General features: G+C 44.2%; 1 protein-coding gene across 1 annotated transcript in view; it reads right to left on the bottom strand.

The window, feature by feature from the left end:
• Positions 1-2,810: 2,810 nt before the first annotated feature.
• The window catches only part of LOC126413133 (lutropin-choriogonadotropic hormone receptor-like), a gene marked incomplete at its 3' end in the record, with an annotated part of 673,520 nt that continues 661,397 nt past the window's right edge, over positions 2,811-14,933 (bottom strand). The window contains exon 22 of the mRNA XM_050083025.1: positions 2,811-2,923. Coding sequence (XP_049938982.1) covers positions 2,811-2,923 — 113 coding nt within the window. The remainder of the gene's footprint in view (positions 2,924-14,933) is intronic.

The raw sequence follows: 14,933 nt of genomic DNA on the forward strand, positions 1-14,933 counted from the left end.
TCTCGACCACTGCTCATCACTTTTCCACGCCTACCAGGTAGGACTGACAGAAGAGATAGAGAAGACCCAAAGAAGAGCAGTGCGTTTCGTCACGGGATCTTTTTGTCGACGTGGAAACATTACAGAGATGCTTGACAAACTCCAGTGTCAGATACCACACGAAAGTGTTGCGCATCACGGAGTGGTTTGCCATTGATATTCTGAGATATTATGTTCCAATAAGACTGACACCAAATTACTTCCTCCCACAGACGTCTCACGAAGTGACCACAATGAGAAAATTCAAGAAATTAGAGCTGCTAAAGAGGTTTACCGACAATCACTTTTCCCACGCGCCATTTGCGAACGGAATACGGAAGGCGTGAATGGATGGTGTTACCAGAAGTACCCTCCAACACACACCATCAGATGCCATGCGGAGCATTGATTTACATGTAGAACTAGAATGTGTGTATACGCTAAACTCTCGACATCAGTATTTGATTGTACTCAGTACATCATCAGTCATCCTGTGTGTGTGTGTGTGTGTGTGTGTGTGTGTGTGTGTGTGTGTGTGTGTGTAAGAGATTAAGATGTGTGACAGATCCCGAAACAAGGTGAAGCTGTATCAGACAACTCGATACAAGGACTAGGTGTGTCACATAGCTCGACACGCGACCAGTACATATCACACAATTCGGCACACGGCCAAGGCGTATCATGAAGTTACTAGCTACTAGCACTGCCTCGTACGACTCTGTATGAGAACTTTTTGTCACTCATCTGATACAATTATTTATAATACACCAAATGAAAGATCATCATATGGACGACTGGTGATCTCTGTGAGCCTCGGCGTTGGGAAGATGGTTTAGACATGCCAAATGTCTGCTTGTAGGGTCAAGTAAAAAGGTTCGTGTACCATGCTCATGCTGAAACTTATAAGTGCCTCTTGACAAGAAGTCTATGAAACATCTTCAGAGTTGTTCAGAGGGGTATGATACAACTTGTGCAACGGTGTCATGCCTGAAGAGACTCTGGAGAACAACTCTTTCTAACGTAGCTGAGAGCTTAGCAAGTCGTCAAACCCGTGTAGGTAAAACCATTATCTCTCTCTCTCTCTCTCTCTCTCTCTCTCTCTCTCTCTCATGGTATCTTTCTGTTTTGATTTCTCTCTCTCTGTCGCTCTTTCTCTCTCTTTCTCTCTCTCTCTGTCTCTGTCTCTCTATTTTTCTCTCATTCTCACTGTCTGTGCCTCACTCTCTCTCTCTCTCTCTCTCTCTCTCCCTCTCTCTCTCTTTCTCTCTCTCTCTCTCTCTCTCTCTCTCTCTCTCTCTCTCTCTCTCTCTCTGTGTCTCTCTATCTATCTCTCTCTCTCTTTCTTTCTTTACTACCTAATTTATCTCATGTACTTTCTTTCCTGAAATGACAGTTTTACGATAAAATGTATAAATAGATTTTATATGATACGTCTATACAGATTACTAAACTGAAGTCCCTCGCCGCGTTTTTCTGTCTGTAGGTTGATGTGATCGCAGCAACTACCGAAGAGATTTCGATTGGTTTTCATTAATGGATAGAGTGATCGACAAGGAATGTTTGTGTATATAATTTATCAGCGCTGCGCCAGACAGGTCGTCGTGTCGTAGATACTTATACTTTCACCATCACTAATTTCGTCCAAAAATGCAGCCATCACCGTTGTAATTAATTTTATGTATGGTGTCTGAGCATGGGCACTACTTCAGTATTATGTGGTGTAAGTCCGACTCTGGTAGGTGAGTGGTCAGCGCGACAGAATTTCATACCTAACGGCCCGGGTTCGATTCCCGGCTGGGTCAGCGATTTTCTCCGCTCAGGGACTGGGTGTTGTGTTGTCCTTATCATCATCATTTCGTCCCCATCGACACGCAAGTCGCCAGAGGGGCGTCATCTCCAAAAACTTGCACCAGGCGAACGGTCTCTCCTATGGGAAGCTTTAAATGGCTCTGAGCACTATGGGACTTAACTTCTGAGGTCAACAGTCCTCTAGAACTTTTGAACTACTTTAACCTAACTAACCTAAGGACATCACACACATCCATGCCCGAGGCATGATTCGAACCTGTGACCGTAGCGGTCGCGCGGTTCCAGACTGTAGCGCCTAGAACCGCTCGGCATTTCTATGTAATGTAAGAATTTTGATCTGACGGGAGGCTTCCGTGCTGTTGCGGTGGCCACTGTGTCCGGATGGCGTAGCGCTCAGCGCATCTACCTTTCTAGGAGATCAGGATTCGAATTCCGGTCTGGCACAAATTTGCAACTTGTCCCATTGATATAAATCAATAACCACTGCCAGCGAATGTTTTGAATCCCTTCATGTCTTTATTCATGTTGGCTGCAGGACATGTCAAAAAGAACAGGCACCACATGTAGATAATAAAATCTTTCAAAAACAGGCCACACCCTCAGCAGTGTCTCTAGAACAGACATGTGGACAGCAAGTAGTATATTTGCAGAGAGGATACCTTGGTTGTGTGTGGCGGCCCAGTATGGAGGACGGCATAGCAGGGCGTGGTGGCGGGTTTCGTGGCTGTGGTGGTGGTGGCGACCGCGGTCTGTGGAGGCAGCAGGGCAGCACGCTCCTCCTCCTCCGCCTCCTCCTCCAGCAGCTCAGCCTCCCCAGAGGACGGGATGGTGGTCAGCAGTCGCGGGGGCGGCGGCAGCACCTGCGGGAGGGGCGGAGCCGGCGCCGGGGGCGGCGGGGGTGGAGGAGACGGCGGCATCGGGGGCGGCAGGAAGTCGTCCAGCTGCACCGCCGCCTGGCGCGTCAGCCGCGGCCGCGGTCGCCCGGAGGCGGGGGTGGGGCTGGGGCCGGGAACCGTGCCACTAGACGGCGGCGTCGATGTGGGCGTCGCCGACGACGTGGCTGGGGACGCGGGAACTGCAGGCGCGTTCACCAGCCCTGCAATTGCCACTGCTAGGAATTTGTAACCAGTCTGAACATTACTGTAAAAGTGTAAGTGTATATAATTCATTTTCACATGTTTCATTTTCCAGAACCCCCCAGGTTAGCCGAGAGCGGTAACGCGCCGCTACCTAGACTTGGGTAGGCCCGCCGGCCTCGGATCGAACAGCCCAGCGGATTAACGATGAGGGACGGTGTGCTAGCCAGCTGGGATGTGGCTTTTAGGTGGTTTTCCACATCCCTCTAGGTGAACACCGCGCTGGTCTCCACGTCCCGCCCCATTTACACGACTCGCCGACATTTGTAAACGTGCGCACTATTTCATGGTTTATACTAGACGCAGTAGTGAAGGCAGCAGACGATCAAGTAAGTAAAAAGACGAGGGCTAGTAGAAATCCTTGGGTAACAGAAGAAATATTGAATTTAATTGATGAAAGGAGAAAATATAAAAATGCAGTAAATGAAGCAGGCAAAAAGGAATACAAACGTCTCAAAAATGAGATCGACAGGAAGTGCAAAATGGCTAAGCAGGGATGGCTAGAGGACAAATGTAAGGATGTAGAGGCTTGTCTCACTAGGGGTAAGATAGATACTGCCTACAGGAAAATTAAAGAGACCTTTGGAGAGAAGAGAAACACTTGTATGAATATCAAGAGCTCAGGTGGCAACCCAGTACTAAGCAAAGAAGGGAAGGCAGAAAGGTGGAAGGAGTGTATAGAGGGTTTACACAAGGGCAACGTACTTGAAGACAATATTATGGAAATGGAACAGGATGTAGATGAAGATGAAGTGGGAGATATAATACTGCGTGAAGAGTTTGACAGAGCACTGAAAGACCTGAGTAGAAACAAGGCCCCGTGAGTAGACAACATTCCATTAGAACTACTGATGGCCTTGGGAGAGCCAGTCATGACAAAACTCTACCATCTGGTGAGCAAGGTGTACGAAACAAGCGAAATTCCCTCAGACTTCAAGAAGACTATAATAATTCCAATCCCAAAGAAAGCAGGTGTTGACAGATGTGAAAATTACCGAACTATCAGTTTAATAAGTCACAGCTGCAAAATACTAACGCGAATTCTTTAGAGACGAATGGAAAAACTGGTAGAAGCAGACCTCGGGGAAGATCAGTTTGGATTCCGTAGAAATGTTGGAACACGTGAGGCAATACTAACCTTACGACTTATCTTAGAAGAAAGATTAAGAAAAGGCAAACCTACGTTTTTAGCATTTGTAGACTTAGAGAAAGCTTTTGACAATGTTCACTGGAATACTCTCTTTCAAATTCTGAAGGTGGCAGGGGTAAAATACAGGGAGCGAAAGGCTATTTACAATTTGTACTGAAACCAGATGGCAGTTATAAGAGTCGAGGGGCATGAAAGGGAAGCAGTGGTTGGGAGAGGAGTGAGACAGGGTTGTAGCCTCTCCCCGATGTTATTCAATCTGTATATTGAGCAAGCAGTAAAGGAAACAAAAGAAAAATTCGGAGTAGGTATTAAAATTCATGGAGAAGAAGTAAAAACTTTGAGGTTCACCGATGACATTGTAATTCTGTCAGAGACAGCAAAGGACTTGGAAGAGCTGTTGAATGGAATGGACAGTGTCTTGAAAGGAGGATATAAGATGAACATCAACAAAAGCAAAACGAGGATAATGGAATGTAGTCAAATTAAATTGGGTGATGCTGAGGGAATTAGATTAGGAAATGAGACACTTAAGGTAGTAAAGGAGTTTTGCTATTTAGGGAGTAAAATAACTGATGATGGTCGAAGTAGAGAGGATATAAAATGTAGACTGGCAATGGCAAGGAAATCGTTTCTGAAGAAGAGAAATTTGTTAACATCGAGTATAGATTTAAGTGTCAGGAAGTCGTTTCTGAAAGTATTTGTATGGAGTGTAGCCATGTATGGAAGTGAAACATGGACGATAAGGTGGGTAGATCACGTAACTAATGAGGAGGTATTGAATAGGATTGGGGAGAAGAGAAGTTTGTGGCACAACTTGAGTAGAAGAAGGGATCGGTTGGTAGGACATGTTTTGAGGCATCAAGGAATCACAAATTTAGCATTGGAGGGCAGCGTGGAGGGTAAAAATCGTAGAGGGAGACCAAGAGATGAATACACTAAGCAGATTCAGAAGAATGTAAGTTGCAGTAGGTACTGGGAGATGAAGAAGCTTGCACAGGATAGAGTAGTATGGAGAGCTGCATCAAACCAGTCTCAGGACTGAAGACCACAACAACAACAACAACTAGACGCAGACAGCTGGGTACACTGATTCCGTCCTGGGGGGCACAGGGTGACGACAGGAGGGGCATCTGGCCACCGTCTGACACTAAAATTGATAAATCCATAAAAACAAGGCCGACCCCGCGTTGGAGTGGTACAGAGGCCCAAAGAAAGTGATGACGAATGTTCAAATGTGTGTGAAATCTTATGGGACTTAACTGCTAAGGTCATCAGACCCTAACCTCACACAGTACTTAACCTAAATTATCCTAAGGACAAACAAACACACCCATGCCCGAGGGAGAACTCGAACCTCTGCCGGGAACAGCCGCACAGTCCATGACTGCAGCGCCTAAGAGCGCTCGGCTAATCCCGCGCAGCAAAGTGATGATGACATATTTCATTTTCAAGGGTTTGCGGGGAGAGGATAGGCAATGACATAAGTTTGCGGTTTTTAGATAATAATACCTTTGTATTCTATAATATTCCGTTATACATTGTGTCCCAGGAGGAATGGTCAGATTTTCCGGTACATAACATGAACGCCCATTTGAAGCAAGAAACTTAATATGGACTTATACCCTATTTCGAATGCTGTCCGAGATCGAACTCATTTAACCTACATTTGTTTTCCGGTAACTGGCGCACGCATGTGTCTCTTACCCTGCCTCTTTGACGATTATTTCTAGCCAAACCTAACTCGTTGCTTTCAGTCTCTGCTCGGGATGTCTTTCTGCCATTAAACTATCCCGCTGAACGCCCAGTTGTAAGTGACGTATTGTGAGTGAAGTAGTGCGGGGAATTCAGAATTTATCAGAGAGAATCATCGCTTAACTGTTTTTGTACACGCTCTGGCTAAAATGCCACACATCTGCACTAACGAAGAATGTACAGAAATAGTGTATGTTTACGGCTTCTGCGGTGCCAGTCGCTTTCCGACACCTCGAATTCCTATTCGCAGAGTGTTTACAGGAGTTTTCACCACATTTGTTGAAACAGATAGTCTTCCAAGTTCCCATTTTTCTTCTGAACGTGTAGTTCAACAACCTGCGCAGGAATAGTAGCACAACGTTGAAATGTGGCAGTGTAGTTCTACTACGAGCACACGGCGACTTTCTGCACGTGTCTCACGTATACATCTGCGGCGAACACTACAGGCGGAAAACTTGTGCCCATTTCAAATGCACTGTGTCCTGTCCAGTCTTCACATTGCCAACAATGCCACACGATTTTAACTTTGTCTCTTGTTAAATGTAAATCGTCATATGCTTTCATTAACACTATTCACTGATGAAGCCACATTTACACGGAATGGAATCAACAACACACGTAATAATCATCGATGATCGTAAGAAAATCCACGCGCTACAATGGAAACAAATTTCCAAGTTAATTTTTCGATCAATGTTTGATGCGGCATGATCGTTATATTATTGATAGATCCAGTCATTTTAGAAGAGGGAATGGGGGACAGAATTATTTGCAGTTTTTGGAAAATTCCTTTGTTGAACGCCGTGATGACGTTCCTTTGGCCACACGGACTGCGATATACTTGCAGCATGATGGAGTCGTTCCGTATTTGACCGCCCTTACCCTACTCACTGGACTGACCGTGGTGGTACAATTAAGTGGCCATCAAGGTAGCCAGACCTTACGGCATTAAATTTTCGTTAGTAGGTTTGGATGAATTCTGAGGTGTATAAACAAAATGTGAATGCTCGAGATGAACTACTTGGTCATACTTTTCACATCTTCCAGGCTGCCGCCCTAATTAAGGAACGTGCAAGGCACTGAGACAAGCAGCACTAAGGATGGCAGCTCAGTTGGGCAGCACGGTGATGGAAAACACGTCCTGTCCCGTACCGCCAGCGGTCAAGTTTCTGCGCGCTTGTAGCTCGCTGACTTAACGCTTTATAGCGGTAGCGTCGCAAACGGTGAGTTAGCACCCTTCTCTGCATTTTGTTAGTATTAGCAATGAAACATTTTTCAGGAAGTCCTACCGAACGTGGGAACCAAAGTTTGCGGTTCAACGCAATGTTTGTGCGACTGTAATTGTTATGTACCGATGTAAGGCGCTTCCACACCCAGCATATTTCCAGTTTCTGTTGTGAAAAGGATTCACTGGGAGCAATGAAACAAAAACTCATGTAACAGTCTATATAAGACGTCTAGAATACCAACAAAAATAGAGCAAGTCAAGAGCTCATAGTCTGTGATAATGATTACTTCTGCATTGTTTAATGTTACAAAGGCGCAAGCTTGGAACGCATTAGGTCGATAGAGACAGACTAAGCAGTCTAATTTGTTTATTAGTAACCATGTAACAGTCGTTGAGTCATAGAAGTTCGTTATGCGGAAAATAGAGAATTATCAAAGATGGATGAACGACGGCTATGTTGCTACTACCTTCAGTTAATACTAAACACCACGACAAGAGCAAGGTGAAGCTAACCGTCAGCAGAAATGAAATTCACTCTAGAAGATGTACGAGTGTATTTCTTCGAGATCATAGATATAGCGATAGTGAATACTACAGTAGATAGTTGTGGGGGAAAAGTGCTAATTACAGAAGTTAGACAGACAAATTCACATATTTTTAGGTAACTGCGAAGAAATTCTGCTCACCAGAACGAATAAATATATCGACGAATGAGGAAAACACAAAAAAAAATCAGAAAAAGTATGGAATACAGCAATGAGAGGCAGCAGAAGACCCAAAAAAGTTAAAGAAAGTGGCTGCAGCAATAATGTGAAGAAATCAGAGAGGAAATGGCAGTTATAGTAAATGCAAATTACCGAGAATGTTGGTCTTGGGCTTGATAACGTGAGGTACCCATATCCTGCTTCTCTCTCTCTCTCTCTCTCTCTCTCTCTCTCTCTCTCTCAGTCTGTTTGGTTTGACCGCCACTTCGAATTCCTCTTCTGCGCTAACCTTTTCATATCAGAGTAGCAGTTGCACAGTACCACTTGCGCCCTACGTCCTCAGTTATTTCCCTAGAGTTTTTAGCGTCTACGTTCCCTCTGGTGCCAGGGAGGTTATTCCTTGATTTCTTAAGACATGTCCAATCATCCTGTGCCCTCTTTTTGTTAGTGCTTTCTATATGCTCCTTGCTTCGACGATTCTGCAGAAAACCTCTTCAGTCCTTATCTCATCAGAACACCTGATTTTCAAAATCACCCCATCTCAAATGCTTCGTTTCTCTCCTGTTACGGTTTTCCCACAGTCTATATTTCACTACTATGCCATGCTGTGCTAAGAAATTTGTTCCTCAAATTGAGGCCTATGTTTGACACTAGTTGCCTTGGCCAGGCACGCCCTTTTTGAAAGTGCTGGTCTTCTTTCTATGTCCAACTTGCTCCGTTCGTCATGAGTTATTTCGCTGCCTAAGTAGCAGTCGCTATTCTCATTTTTGCTGCTTCCCATTATCTTCGTCTTTCTTCGATTTACTCTCAGTCCATAGTCTTTACTCATTAGACTGTTCATTCCATTCAAGAAAATGTGTAATTCCTCTTCACTTTCACTGGGAATACTAATGTCATCAGCGAATCTTATCATTGGTATCCATTCACCTTGAATCTTAATCACACTCTTCAATCTTTCTTTTATTTCTGTCATTGCTTTTTGGATGTACAGCTTGAACAGTAAAAGCGAAAAACAGCATCCTTGCTTTACACAATTTCTAATCCCAGCACATCGTTCTTGGTCTTCTGATCTTATGGTTTCCTCTTGGATGTTGTGCAAATTGTATATTAGCCGTCTTTTCCTACAGGTTACCCGTATTTACTCAGAATTTCAAACATCTTACCCATTTAAAATTATAGAATGCTTTCTCTAGATCGACAGATCCTATGAGTGGTTGATTTTTCTTCAGTCTAGCTTCCATTATCAAGTGCTACGTCAGAATTGTCTCTCTGATGCCTTTTTCTTTCCTAAAGTCAATTTGATCGTCATCCAACAGATAATCAGTTTTCTTTTTCATTTCCCTATATTATTCTTATCAGCAGCTTGAATGCGTGGCTGTTAAGCTGATTGTACAATTGTTCTCGCACTTACAAGTGGTAGTCAAAAATCTGGAAACACCTAAAGCACAACACATTACTGTTCCAATCGTCTCGGAACTTGTGGATAGAGGTTCTGTACTGTTTTCAAGAGAACCTTATACCATTCGTATTACATTGCAATGAAAAATATAGGTACCAATGATGGAAGTGGAAAGCGATCATACACCCTTCTTTCTAGCATAGCCACAAAAGGCTCAATAATACAGGGATATTACAAATGATTGAAGCGATTTCATAAATTCACTGTAGCTCCATTCATTGACATATGGTCACGACACACTACAGATACGTAGAAAAACTCAAAGTTTTGTTCGGCTGAAGCCACACTTCAGGTTTCTGCCGCCAGAGCGCTCGAGAGCGCAGTGAGACAAAATGGCGACAGGAGCCGAGAAAGCGTATGTCGTGCTTGAAATGCACTCACATCAGTCAGTCATAACAGCGCAACGACACTTCAGGACGCAGTTCAACATAGATCCACCAACTGATAACTCCATTCGGCGATGGTATGCGCAGTTTAAAGCTTCTGGATGCCTCTGTAAGGGGAAATCAACGGGTCGGCCTGCAGTGAGCGAAGAAACGGTTGAACGCGTGCGGGCAACTTTCGCGTGTAGCCCGCGGAAGTCGACGAATAAAGCAAGCAGGGAGCTAAACGTACCACAGCCGACGGCTTGGAAAATCTTACGGAAAAGGCTAAAGCAGAAGCCTTACCGTTTACAATTGCTACAAGCCCTGACACCCGATGACAAAGTCAAACGCTTTGAATTTTCGGTGCGGTTGCAACAGCTAATGGAAGAGGATGCGTTCAGTGCGAAACTTGTTTTCAGTGATGAAGCAACATTTTTTCTTAATCGTGAAGTGAACATACACAATGTGCGAATATGGGTGGTGGAGAATCCTCACGCATTCGTGCAGCAAATTTGCAATTCACCAAAAGTTAAAGTGTTTTGTGCAATCTCACGGTTTAAAGTTTACGGCCCCTTTTTCTTCTGCAAAAAAAAAAAAACGTTAAAGGACACGTGTATCTGGACATGCTGGAAAATTGGCTCATGCCACAACTGGAGACCGACAGCACCGACTTCATCTTTCAACAGGATGGTGCCCCACCGCACTTCCATCACGATATTTGGCATTTCTTAAACAGGACATTGGAAAACCGATGGATTGGTCGTGGTGGAGATCATGATCAGCAATTCATGTCATGGCCTCCACGCTCTCCTGATTTAACCCCATGCAATTTCTTTCTGTGGGGTTAGGTGAAAGATTCAGTGTTTAAACCTCCTCTACCAAGAAACGTGCCAGAACTGCGAGCTTGCATCAACGATGCTTTCGAACTCATTGATGGGGACATGCTGCGCCGAGTGTGGGAGGAACTTGATTATCGGCTTGATGTCTGCCGAATCACTAAGGGGCACATATCGAACATTTGTGAATGCGTAAAAAAACTTTTTGAGTTTTTGTATGTGTGTGCAAAGCATTGTGAAAATATCTCAAATAATAAAGTTATTTTAGAGCTGTGAAATCGCTTCAGTCATTTGTAATAACCCTGTATTACGTCTGGTGGCCGAGGGGATGCGACAGTTCTCCCCCGTGCTCAAATACCCAATCCTGGACAACGCGAGCAGTACGAATTAGGGCCCTGTCGTCTTGGAATACAGCATCACCACGGCGATGGACCAGATGAGCTAAATTAGTCATACAGCCTTTGACAGTAATGGAACCTGTCAGAGAACCTGTGGGGCCACAGAATACCACGGTGTGGTTGCAGAAATCATCGCCGAATCCCCGTTACGTTTCACTCTTGGGGCGTAATCTCAGCCATATTGGTCCATAGTGCAGGTGTTACGACTCTGAAGTTCCTGCCTTATGGAGCTGCCTTCGTGTTGTTTTAGTGCTGACATTGTTCACCAAAAAATGGTTCAAATGGCTCTGAGCACTATGCGACTTAACTTCTGAGGTCATCAGTCGCCTAAAACTTAGAACTAATCAAACCTAAGGACATCACACACATCCATGCCAGAGGCAGGATTCGAACCTGCGACCGTAGCGGTCACGCGGTTCCAGACTGAAGCGCCTTTAACCGCACGGCCACACCGGCCGGCACATTGTTCACCAATGTGACATTCAGTACTGCACTAAATTTTGCAGTTCTCATCTTCTTATTTGTTGTCACAATCCTCTCCAATGACCGTCTTCCACGATCACTCAACACACAATTTTGACCACTTTGTGGATGTCTTGTCTCGGAATCTCCGTCTGTCTATGTTGTAATCCGGGTGAAATCTTCCCATGTCTCCTGGTCTTGTCGAAGTATACCACATCGTCTTGTGATTCTCGAACAGAATACTCGCTATTACCGTCTATAGTTTCATGCAGAGCTCAGTTAGCTTTTCTCCTTTCTCATTAATGCTGCCTAGCCTTATACTGCCGTAACCGTTTCTTCTATTCCTTCCCCTATAACCACGTTCAAAACTCCCACAATTATTACATGTTCATCTCCGTTTACATATTGACTTACACGTTTAATATCCTAATATACTCTATCTATCTCTTCGTCTTTTGCTTGCGATGTTGGCATGTATAACGGAACTGTCGCTGCCCGAATTGGTTTGTTGTTGATTCTCATGAAAACAGCCCTATCACTGATCTGTTCACAGTAGCTGACTCTCTGCTCTACTTCCCTTTTAATAACAAATCCCACCGTCGATGTAGCATTTTTTGCTGCTGTTGATATTATCCTATATTCGTATGTCTATGACTTCTTATATTCTTTCAGTTTCACTTCACCGTACCCAACTATATCTAGATTGAGACTTTGCTTTTCGCTTTTCAGATTTTCGTCTCTTCCTACCACGTTGAAACTTATGGCTGCTCCGATTCGTAGGATGTTATTGTTTGTTTCTTTATTTCATCTTTTAATGTTAGTTACCTCCCCCTCTGGAGTCCCCTGTCAGAGATCGGAATGTGGGACTGACCGGGAACGGAGAGATCTTCATGAAACTTTTCCAGTTACATGCCACATGTCCTCTGGATACACTTTATGTAAGGCGCAGTCACATTAATGTGACCACCGCCCATGCTCTACGTAAACATGCAGTTACTACTCACAGATGGCAGGTGACAGCAGTGCAGGGTATACGAAGCGCGAACAGTGCAATCTTGTCATAATACGGAAATTGAGTGATTTATCTGACACTAAGAATGACAAGATTATTGGTTTTCGGGCCAAGGATGGAAGTATTTTCGAAACGGCTAAGTTTTTAAACTGCTCACTTGCCGCCGTCGCTAAAATATACCGTCCATGGCAAAATGGCACCATCTAATACCGGCTGCAAGGCAAGTGCGATGACTACAGGCCATGGATGACAGAATTGAATAACGGCTGCGATGACGTGTACGAGTGAACGTGCGACTGTTGAGCTACTAACCGCCCAGATGAACCAAGGGGCTACCAACAGTGTTTACTCAAAGACTATTCAGCGAACGTGGCTGCGTATGGGCCTCCGCAGCAGGGAGGCGCCGGATTACATGTACCCACGCTGACTGCCGTTCTTCGGCGACGAAGACTGGGATTTGCACGGCAGTACCGCAGCTGGACACGCACTGAGTAGTGACAATGGCCTTTTTACATGAATCACGTTTTATGCTCTATCGGACAGATGGCCGTTGGCGTGTACGACTTTTTGAAACGTCTGGAAGCTTACACGCTGCAACGATCGTCGGAAGAGTCCAGGACAGAGCCATTCCTTGAGTGATTTCGTCAGTCTGGAGTGCACAAAGGATCAACACAACTATGCATCTATCCTTGAGGACCATGTCCACTCTTAGATGCAGTTCGTTTAACAGCAGCACGGTGGCATCTATCAGCAGGACATTGTAATGTGTCATACAGCTCGCAGTGTCCATGCGCACCAGAATGAGTTACCTGTACTTCCCTGGCCACCAAACTTCCCAGATTTAAACCAAATCGGAATTCAGCGGGACCACCTCGATCGAGCTGTTGGCGCCATAAATCCTCAACCGAGAAACGTAGCGCAGCTGTCCACGGCTCTGGAGTCAAGACCGCTCCACATCTCTGTCGACACAATCCAGAACCTCATTGCCGCTCTTCCCGCATGTCTTGCAGCAGTTAGCGATCCAAAAGTTGTTCAAGTTTTTAACACGTGGCGACATTAATGTAACTGGATGACGTATCTTTTTCATGGAGTACTTCGCATTGCATTCTGCATACTGATTCCATAGGTAATTTGATCGAAGCTGGTTGTTGCAGCTTTTAGGGGCACCATCTCACCTCGAGGTGAGTATATCGAGAGGTTGTAACAATGGAAAATTGTACTGAAATGCGGGAGGATCTACTACGAATTGACGCATGGTGCATGGAATGGCAATTGAATCTCAATGTAAACAAGTGTAATGTGCTGCGAATACAATGAATGAAAGATCCTTTATTATTTAGCTACAATATAGCAGGTCAGCAACTGGAAACAGTTAATTCCATATATTATCTGGGAGTAGGCATTAGAACTGATTTAAAATGGAATGACCATATAAAATTAATCGTCGTTAAGCAGATGCCAGCCTGAGATTCATTGGAAGAATCCTAAGGAAATGCAATCCGAAAACAAAGGAAGCAGGTTACAGTACACTTGTTCGCCCACTGCTTGAATACTGCTCAACGGTGTGGGATCCGTACCAGATAGGGTTGATAGAAGAGATAGAGAAGATCCAACGGAGAGCAGCGCGCTTCGTTACAGGATCATTTAGTAATCGCGAAAGCGTGACGGAGATGATAGGTAAACTCCAGTGGAAGACAATAATATTATCTTGGAACTCTTCCATTTGGTCCGTGTTTGCATAGAAAAACAGTAAATTGAGTGCGCCTTGACGCAAAACACATTGTTATAAGTTTATTTCTTTATCATCCCAAACTAGTTTCGGCGACAAATATCACCATCATCAGGTTTGAAATATAGTTTTCTATTGATACTTTCATACTACCTTATTTATTGTATGTTACAGCATGTTTTAAGCAATTACTGGCCCTGTTTGCAACATATTTTCTGTGCTCATTTTTTCTGTTGCCGTCTTTTTACTCACTCTTTACATGGTTTCAGATGACATGATGTTTGCTAAGTGAAAAGGCGGCAACAGAAAAGAAGAGCACAGAAAATATGTCGCAAACAGCGCCAATAATTGCTTAAAACATGCTGTCATATACAATAAATAAGGTAGTATGAAAGTATCAATAGAAAACTATATTCCAAAAGACGAATTGTAAAAATGTAGTAATGTTTTACTGTGTTTGTATAACGATGCCATTTTCTGCATGTTTTAGATTAAAAAAACCACTGATGATGGTATTTGTCGCCGAAACTAGTTCGGGATCATAAAGAAATAAACGAGTAACAAGGTGTTTTGCATCAAGACTCAGTTTCTGATATTACTGTTTTCCAGTGGAAGACTCTGCAAGAGAGACGCTCAGTAGCTCGGTATGAACTTTTGTTGAAGTTTCGAGAACATACGTTCTCCGAGTAGTCAAGCAGTATATTGCTCCCTCCTACGTAAATCTCGCGAAGAGACCATGAGGATAAAATCAGAGAGATTAGAGCCCACACGGAGACATACCGACAATCTTTCTTTCCACGAACACTACGAGACTGGAATAGAAGAGAGAACCGATAGAGGTACTCATAGTACCCTCCGCCACACGACGTCAGGTG

This window comes from Schistocerca serialis, chromosome 7 (assembly GCF_023864345.2).
Source record: "Schistocerca serialis cubense isolate TAMUIC-IGC-003099 chromosome 7, iqSchSeri2.2, whole genome shotgun sequence".
NCBI lineage: Eukaryota > Metazoa > Arthropoda > Insecta > Orthoptera > Acrididae > Schistocerca > Schistocerca serialis.